Below are 9,742 nucleotides of genomic sequence, written 5' to 3' on the forward strand. Positions count from 1 at the left end.
ACATGGAAGCTACCATTGCCGCTATGAGTGGGAGCAAGACGATCTTATCTGCGAATGACTTAAAAGAGAACTATGGCCAAACCTTTTTTTGGCCATAGTTCTCTTTTTGGGTCACTGGAGTACAATTACTAATGTACACCAAAAAAAAACATAGCGCAAACATCGGGGCATTTTGACAAGTACAAGTACTTGTCAAAATGCCCTGTTTTTACAGGGGTCGGGGAGGGCAAGAATGGCAAGAATGCTAGCACCGGCCCTGACACCTGTGACCCGAAGTCAGCATGTGGTGGGCCCGCTATGTGCTGACAGTGCAGAGCCAAGCCACAGCCAGGAAGATCCCAATAATATTGTCGGGATCCACCCCACTGCCTGATTGACAACTGGCTCTGCCTCTCTAGAGCCAGATGCAGCTGTGCCCGCCCCCTCCCCTGTCTGTCCCTCCAGTAAGTGCTGGGGGAACGGACTGATGATCCTGAATGATACTGATGATGGCATTTTTTGCAACAGTCCTGCTTGTCCCTGGATACCTCCCACCGGCTCACCTGTTTGGTGATTGCGAGATAGTGTGTGAGACTAAGGATCCAGCCATCTTTGTGAGCATGAATATACCTCCAACCTTCCGGATGAAGCACATACAGTTGCGAAACACATGGAAGACTGGGCCCACAGTGGATTATACAATTAATACAGGGTTTAGGACTAATAAGGAGTCTATGATATATGAATATGAAAAATATATTTCCACATGTGTGGGTACCAAAAGGAGGTAGCTTGATTTTAATGCACCATTGTATCATGAGAATGACATTTCGAATGTAACCAAGTTTTAAATGATGTCTATCTTAATGTAATAATAAATCAATTGTTTATACAAAATCATGTATGTTTGGTGAACATTTCGTATGGTTTGGACACTTTAAAAGCCCCGCTTTTCTCTATTTTTCTTGTATACATTTCTGCTAAGGGGTGTGGTGCCTATCCCGAATGGTTCAATCATTATGTGTTTACCGTACACATAAAAATCTCATGCATGGTCAGTGCATTGCTTTTTGGTTCTTTTATATGTATGGACTTATGTCTTTGGTCAGTGAGTGTCATTGTATCTTCTACAAAAATAAAGTCTAGATGCATTGTAACGCAGAAAATGTCTTAGAGACGCATATAATATATGCATGTGATGAATTGTCAAGAATGACATTTTATACTGGAAGTATGTCTGATGATTTTAATTGTACAGGAAATACAAATACATAGAAAAGAAGCAGGAAACGTATTGCAACTCAGTGGGAATAAACACATATAAAACATTTTTTGTGCCTATCAATGCATATGTGTGTCTATGTCATTATATTACCGGCCTGCCTTGTAATCTACATATACAAAACTAGATTGTAAGCTTTCAGGGGCAGAGCCCTCCGTACCATCTTGTCTTGATTTGTATTGTAACTGTAATGTCTTCCTTATATTGTAAAGCGCTGCGCAAATTGTAAGCGCTATATAAATCCTCTATAATAATAATAATAATGTGATGGAGCGAGGAATTCTCAGTGTATGGACCTGCCCTGTACTGTACAGTCAGGAGATCTCTACATGAAGCTAACAACCTGTGACAAAGCCACTCGGAGTCATGAAGCAGCAGCTGCAACCTCTACTTTCACTTTTACTTTAGAAATCAGAGACGCAGCAAGATGCCGGGACTTGGGAACCCCTTTGCTTCTTCTCTTGAGGTGTCCACTGGGGTAAGTGATACCGGCCAGCTGATATGGGTGTGGGCTGCTACAAAAGTGGGGTGTAGGGGATGCAGAGCCAGAAAATAGAGAGATACACTGTGCTGGGAGGGAGAAAGAGAAGAGCTGCAGCAGGCAAAGGCAACATGAGGAAATGTCTGGCCTGTGTGTAGTATAGTAAAAGAATTGCAGGAACGAAAGCTTTTACCCCAAAAAAACAGCTTTACTGAACCACTCAAAGTTTGTAAACTGTTGCTAAACATATAAAGAACTGTTTCCAACTTAGATTGGTTGCCAGTAGACATGTGCACTGCAAAAAAATTGGAGGCACCGAGCCTCTGAATCTGAAACCGCACACTGGAACTGCAGAACAAGCGACGGCCGATATGGTTCTTTTCTTTGCTCATACCAGGGCTCAGGCAACTAGACATGTGCATTTGTATTTGGCTGAACCTGTAAATCAAAGAAATTAATTTGATTCAGCGGCTCGTCCGAATCCGAAATAAGGAATTTATTAAATGCCCGAATATACGAAAACTATATTCTGGCGTACATAAATTTGTTTGCAGAACGTGCGGCGGCCATATTTGCCGCCGGCGTGTTCTGCGCATGCCCACCGATATCTTGGAGGCAGTGCGCTTGTTGTCACATGACGGTGAGGTCAGGCGCTGAACGAGCAGTGGCCATATCGGCCACGCTCACGTTCTGCGCATGTGCGCCGCCATCTTTGAGTGTATTTTGGTATACACCAAGATGGTGGCTCCCGAACATGCATCTGGCAGAGGGTTAGTACCTTAGACAGGTGACTAGAAGATTTAGAGGAGGTCATCACTGGCAGTCCCTGTGTAGCTACCAGCCCACATTTCCTTGGTATGGTTTGTTTGGGCCCTCAGGGTAATTGACTTGACCAGAGTTCCTCTGCGTTCCCTGTATCTACTCCACCTAGAAGGAAAACATAAACAATTACATGACTTTTTTTCCTGCGTCTTCTTAGACAACAATCATTGCTATTGAGTTCAATGGAGGAATCATCATTGGATCAGACTCAAGAGTATCTGCCGGGTGAGTCTGTCTATGGCTAACTATCAAGTTAAATGTCTGTAACACTACATTTGAATCTGATTTTTTTTAAAGGGTCTTGTAATCTCTTTCCCCTCTCTCTCCAGAGATGCTGTGGTAAATCGAATCTTTAATAAGTTGGCTCCTCTCCATGATAAAATCTTCTGTGCCCTCTCTGGTTCAGCAGCTGATTGTCAGGCTGTAGCTGATATGGTGAATTACTATTTGGAGGCGCACAGGTAAGACCAGGTATCTGTTATGGGGCATGTATACTTATACCGGTAACATTTAGCAAGTCATTTTCTTTAAGTCAATAAGACAGAGCATGGAAATACGAGACAATCTGGTTCTGTCAGTGCAGTGCAGAATATTTAACAACCTGCCAGCTGGAAGTAAATTGGTCCTGTGGCCCTTCAGTCCTAGGTAGTGAAGACTGAATTTTCAAGAGCAGTCCTATTAATTCTCTTATCGCCAAGGCCGGATTTACTGTCTCTGCTACGCCAAGGCCAGGTACCTCAATGCGCGACCCCACCGCCCCCGGCATGGAGATCGGCAACCAGATGGCGGGGGCGGCAGGGATGGTTTTAAATTTTTTTTGTTTTCTCATTTTTTTCTCACCAGGGGGTGTCTGGGTGATTGGGAGCTGCGGCTTCCAATAATTAAGCTTTTTGGTGCCGGCAGACGGCCTGCAAAGACTGCTCCAAGGCGGCAGATATCATTCTGCCCCAGCGCTGCGGGTTGATATCTAGTAGCTGTAGTGACTCGGGAAAAGCAAATATGTGCGACTACAGTGACTTGGGAGTCGAGACTGACGTAAACACGAGAGGGAGAGGTAGACAGATAATTTTAATAATAGATAATACATCTATTAAAGAGAGAGGCAAATTTCACAGGCAGTAATACTATTATACCCCCAAGGACATTAGTAATAATTTATTATTGCTGCCTGTGGGGGATATTTTTTGAATAACTCTTGTTAATTAGGCTACATTCACACTATGTGTGAATGCGCGAATTGGGATTCCTGCAGCAGGAATCCCAAATCTCCTATTAGGAAGGGGCTTCTGTCACTGATTAAAGTTAATGACCGGGTGAGAGCAGTCGCGTCTGTAAGTCTGCCGGCACTCTGTATGTAATTGTACGTGATACGTTTGCATGCGGTCACTGTCCCTGGACGTACAGTAGTGATCTTTTCAAAACCACAAGTAATAGTATCACATACGATTACATATGGACTGCCACTTACAGATGTTGTCACTGTCACCCAATCATTCATTTGAAAGGGTACAGCAGCCCCATCTAAATGGGAGATTTGAGATTCCCGTGGCAGGAATCCCAAATCGTACATTCAAGCATAGTGTGATTGTAGCCTTAATTATATTCCCCCCCCCCCCAGGCAACAATAATAATTCCCCCCTCCAGCAGCAATAATTATCTCCTACCTAAGGCAGCAATAAAATGTATATATTTTTTTTTTGGAGGGTGACAACATGAGTTACTACACCGGGTGACACCAACCCTAGTGATACCTTTGCTGAGTGTGCCTGTTGTGATATCATTTGCTGAGCCCTAACAATGTCTAACCTTATCTACCAAAAATAAGGCACATTTCAGCAAATGAAAGACACAAAGATGCATAAAACGGACCTAATAACAAAACATTATTGATTATTCATTGTAATTTATTGCTGTATTTACCATTAGACTTGTTCCCATAGCTGGTAAAGACAATACATTTTTCTGGTATCACCAGCTGAAATGTAATTATCTTACAACCCTAAGGGCCTGTTCACACGACGTCCGTTTTGTGTGCTGACCGTATCCGTACGTTGCTGCACTCAAAATGCATCCCAATGTATCTCTATGTGTTTTATGGGCTACAGTTCTCACGTGCGCAGTCCGTTCAGGTTACGACAGAAAAAATACTGCATGTCACATTTTGTCCTGTCCGGAAACGGTCCGGAAACACAACGAAAACGGAACGGAAACGCAACACAATGCAGCTAAGGATAAAAAAAATTGTATTCTTGCTCCACTTATTATGATGTAATCAACGTTGAAAAAAAATGAACTGTCAGCATCCGGACCGAAAACGCATTAAAAACGCATTAAAAAACCCTTCAAAAATGCACTGCATCAGCAGCTCCACGTCTGCTGATCAGCACCTGATCAGGACCTGATCTCTTGTGAACAGGCCCTTAAGCTCGACTGCAACCAGAAGTTTTTTTAGTTTTGGACACAGTGTGGAAGAGTTAGGATAATAGATTTTGGCAGGCATTTGGCATTATTTATACTTTATCAGAATATACTAAGCAGGATAGGACTAGTAATACAGGTAGTTGTTGTACAGCAGCCCACTTTATTGTTGCTTATTGCTATGTTTAGTGCCTTGGTATATTCCACTGTTTATGCCCCTCCTGTTTTGTGCTAAATAGTATTGTCCCCTTGTTAGACACTCCCTGTTTCCCCATGCTCTCTAGTTATTTTGTTTTACCCCCATGGAGTTAAGAATTCCCTCTATAGAGTTAGAAGGCATATTGTTTTGTGATGCTTCTTTATTCTCAAGAAATGCTCAGAGAACATCCTTCTAACCTGCAAAGTCTGAAATAAACTACACTGGACTACTCTATTCTTGATGAGTTGAAGCTGTCTGGGGATTCTGCCAGGTCAGCAAGTTGCCATACTGTCCACACAAACTTAGTCTGGGAGGTTTGTTCAGTTGCATAAAGGAGTTTTGCAACAGAACAATAATAGAGGGGAACCTAAAAGACGGGTGAGGTTTTAGGTGCCAACAATTGTGCACTTACAGGCCCCAGGAATGGAAATTTTAGTCACTGGCATCTATTAGAACTGATTCCATGATCCTGTTCTTTGAAGCTGATGGTAACAAAATACAGCACATAGGCTAAGCTGAAATGAAAAGCAGTTTTGTCTACATTTATATGTTTTCTTGCACATCTTTCACTGCAGTATGGAACTGGACACGGCACCCTTAGTGATAGCTGCTGCAAACCTGGTAAAGGGGGTCAGCTACAAGTATAAGGAGGAACTGAGTGCGCATCTCATTGTGGCTGGCTGGGACAAGAAAAATGGAGGACAGGTGAGTGAGAAAATGCTGGAATCTTGTGGAAGAAACAATGCAGAAAGCAGCCGAGATGGATACTGTGAGTCTGGGGAGTTGTCCACAGACCTGCCAAGTACGAGACCTTGTGAAAAGCATGTGACCAGACTGAGATATGTGCAAAGATTTTACAGGCTGTACCCTAGGACTCTAAAATGTCACCAGTAAGTCCCAAGCAGATTTATCGAGGCACATTTCACTCCCACAGTAATAGTATCTAAACCTGCAAACATAAGAGAATATATTTTCCATGATCAATACTATATGACAAAAGTGTGTTTTTTGGAAAGACACTTTATAAGAGTCTTAAATTAAGTTGTGACATATTTACTTTCAGCTTGTAGAATCTTTGTGAATTCCCTTCTCTGCTTGTCAAAAGGTTTTCTGCCAATCACTAGCTAAAAGATTAATTTACCAGTTTAATTTTGGCCCAACCTATAGAAATATGTACTCCTATGTAGGCTGCGTCCTCTTGCTGTACATTGGAATAAAAAAAATGCAGAGGTATTTTCCCACTGTGAGGTGCAGTGTCTGGGAAGGGGAGCGTGTGAGACACAAATGAAGGAAGATTTGGCTCTGTCAGGGAAGGTGTTTTTGTGCATTTATGAGGCTTCTTCATCACATAGTAAGTGGATATAGTACTTGTTTAGACTGTCAGACCAGAGCATTTACTTATACTTTTAATTCCTTTTGGAAAGGCTTGTTGCCTGACTGTTGCTGGCTTTAATACTTTGAAATACTGACCTTGAACATATTTGCAGACCAGGAAAGCCAGAACTCTAGTATTGCTTAGTACTGCTGGGAAGATTCATCCTTCTATTTGTCCCGATAACTGAGACAAAAATGAGGGGAGATACAAGATTTTAGAGTTGTCACCAGAGCAAGTGGTGAGGGTAAATTATTCAATGGAGACAGATGGTCCAGTGACATTTTTCTAAGATGGGAAAAACCCTCACTATGGGGAGATTTTCTGTCACTTTCTGGAAGTGAAGGGAAATGTCCGCAGAAAGTTAAAGACAGCCAAAAAAACCAACCTGATAAGGGTTTTAAAGTGACACTAAACTCAGGAGTTAAATCTTAAAAAATACATTCAAGTACCTGAACTATTAACAGAAATGTGTTTTATTTGTGTATCAGTCGGCTGTAGATCCTCAAATCATCTCTGAATTGGTGCTGACACTGTCCTTCCTTCTGGAGGGGGGCTACTTTTGTTACCTATGGTCCCTGTGTGTGTTGTAAAGTAGTCACCGCTCCAAGCTCACTCCTGTGATGGACTACAATCTCATGTTTAGTTTACTCATTTCTGTTGAGATTGTAGTCCATCACAGGAGTGAGCCCCGGAGTGGTGGCTACTTTACAACACACACAGGGACCATGCGGAACAAAAGTAGCCCCCCTCCAGAAGGAAGGACAGTGTCAGCACCAATTCAGAGATGATTGGAGGATCTACAGCCGAGTGATACACAAATAAGATACATTTCTGTTAATAGTTGAGGTACTTGAATGTATTTTTAAGATTTACCTCCTGAGTTTAGTGTCACTTTGACCTTTCCCTTTTCAAGTCTGGGCTTTACATGCACTTAAGACTGAATCGTTAGCTTCTTAGTTAAGCCTAGTTGTGACTTGTTCTTTTTAAAATGAATTACACATTCACATGTCGTGTTACATAATTTTACATAAGTTGACATGCAAAAAAATGATAAATGATGTAAAATTCCCATATGCTCACAAGTGCACTTTATCCATCTCTCCTGACTAGGTGTATGGGACATTAGGTGGGATGATAACCCGGCAGCCTTTTGCCATTGGAGGTTCTGGCAGTTCCTATATATATGGTTATGTGGACTCTGTTTTCAAGCCTGGAATGACCAAAGAAGAGTGTGAGAGGTTCACTGTACATGGTAAGGGACTCTAGGGGGGTCTCCACAATGAGAATACATTGAGCATTTGGATGGGTTGTGTGCTATGATACAGACATTAGATCCGAGGCATCTGTTAGAAGATGATTTGTTCAGAAGTAAATTTTCCTTAAAACAAAAACAGGCTCCCTGGAGCCTCTAGATGCCAAAGTGATCCCCTCCAGTGTGCACTTCTCCCTCGCCAGTGGTTCCATCTTTGCCCAAAGTCTTTTTCCAGGTTATGAGTCTTCAGCTACTTGATTGTCCGGGCCCCGATGAAGTAACTCTCGCACATATGCATGGAAGTTACTTCATCTCCGCATGCCAAGCCTCTGCCCATGTGTGACTTAATGTACAAGGAACAAAAAATTGCTGACAGCCAGGTTGATGCTTTGATGGCAGAAGAGACTTAACCAGTCTCATCTGTCATTAAAAAAAGAGCCAATCAGCAATTCTTTTTTTTATAAACTTACCGTAACTTTAATGCTATTGACAGACTGCAGCATATAAGTTTTTTATTTTGCCTACAGTTGCACTTCAGCGTTATCAGTATAGTGAGGCCCCAACATATCCCTGATTGCCTCTTTAGTGCTGTCATCTGGATTCTTAACATTTCTCAGCTTTTTATTAATTTATCCTTTCTAAAAAGCCAGCACCAAAGATGTCTGGTGAAAATCCACCTGCCACATCTATAGCCAAGCAAGTATGTAGGCTTGGTGAGCAGGGACGTGCGGTCAGGGGCGGCAGAGCCTCACCTAGAATTATGGAGGAAAAAGCTTTTTCTACATTCAAATCGGCATCTAACAGGTTACAGAGCAGGGAAATCCTCCCCGCTGTGTGACCTGTCATGGATGAAGCGCTGCCTGTTAATTACAGGCGTCGCTGCATCCAGCTCTTGGAATGCCTCCCCTGGAATATGAGGTACCGCACGTCACTGTTGGTGAGTTGCCAGCAAACAGAGAGGCCTGGGATGGGTTGGGTTGGGATGGGTTGGGTCTGTAATATCAATGGCCATCCATAGAGATAACTTGTTTCGCTACTGGGAGCAAAGAAAATACTGCTGAGTATGTACGAGCATGTAACTTATTCAAGTGACAGTGTTGGTGATTGGCCCAGCAAGGTCACATGGGAGCAGGGGGAGTCTTCAACTGAGAGCTGACTTTATTCTTACTCTCCCTACAGTTCTGGATACAGTTTCTCAATTGATGTGTCTTTGTTGCTTTTCTTTCCTCTTAGCTCTGTCGCTGGCGATGAGCCGAGACGGATCCAGCGGAGGGGTGATCCATCTAGTGACTGTAACAGGGGACGGAACGAACAAGATCGTCATTACTGGAGATGACATTCCTAAATTCTATGACCTGTAGTACTGTAATCTCTGAATATAAATATAAGTGTCTAAATGTAAATGTTTTAATAAATGCGTCTTAATAACATCTGTTCATTTTTCATACTTTTGTACATATTTGTACACCATGCAGCAGTTTTTGGCATCTGGAACAAGCACTGCCGATGTTACATGTCTAAACCTGAGGAGGAACTTTGCAGGGCTCCAGATGATTTCTCACATTGCATGTTAAAGTACACCTACAATGAGCAAAATGAGTAGGCTGCCAGTGCTGACCTACTGAAAATGCTGGCTATCTCTGACTTTGGTACTTTCTGAGTTGCTCACCAGAAACAAGCACACATATGATGTCATTGCAACCGTTCTATTTTATTTGATGGCCTTTCTTTATACCATTGTGGTGGAGTTCAACAGACTTGGATTGGTTTGGATCTACCTTATGCAATATCAGAAAACACTAATGCCAGAGGATCAGCATGGCAGCTAGGCAAGTCGAATTTCCAGAAGATGATCAGCAATGGCAACATGCATACAGTATCTCTATTATGACAGTTTTCTTGGAAATGGTTTCAATAAAGAAGTGACAAAATGT

At 42.4% G+C, this 9,742-nt stretch overlaps 1 protein-coding gene across 1 annotated transcript; it reads left to right on the forward strand.

Annotated features, from left to right (window-relative positions):
- Positions 1-1,604: 1,604 nt before the first annotated feature.
- Positions 1,605-9,240, forward strand: PSMB9 (proteasome subunit beta 9). The gene is made up of 6 exons (XM_018558125.1): positions 1,605-1,739; positions 2,722-2,789; positions 2,894-3,025; positions 5,757-5,886; positions 7,667-7,808; positions 9,042-9,240. The coding sequence occupies exons 1-6, from the start codon at positions 1,689-1,691 to the stop codon at positions 9,167-9,169; spliced, it is 651 nt and encodes a 216-aa protein (XP_018413627.1). The 5' UTR covers positions 1,605-1,688; the 3' UTR covers positions 9,170-9,240.
- The last annotated feature ends 502 nt before the right edge of the window (positions 9,241-9,742 follow it).

This window comes from Nanorana parkeri, unplaced genomic scaffold (assembly GCF_000935625.1).
Source record: "Nanorana parkeri isolate BGI_ZX_2015 unplaced genomic scaffold, ASM93562v1 scaffold321, whole genome shotgun sequence".
Taxonomy (NCBI): Eukaryota; Metazoa; Chordata; class Amphibia; order Anura; family Dicroglossidae; genus Nanorana; species Nanorana parkeri.

Coding starts and splice junctions, on each gene's coding strand:
- PSMB9 (XM_018558125.1), top strand. CDS start 1,689: ATGCCGGGACTTGGGAACCCCTTTGCTTCTTCTCTTGAGGTGTCCACT. Junction 1,740..2,721: donor CTCTTGAGGTGTCCACTGGG/GTAAGTGATACC, acceptor GCGTCTTCTTAG/ACAACAATCATTGCTATTGA. Junction 2,790..2,893: donor GACTCAAGAGTATCTGCCGG/GTGAGTCTGTCT, acceptor CTCTCTCTCCAG/AGATGCTGTGGTAAATCGAA.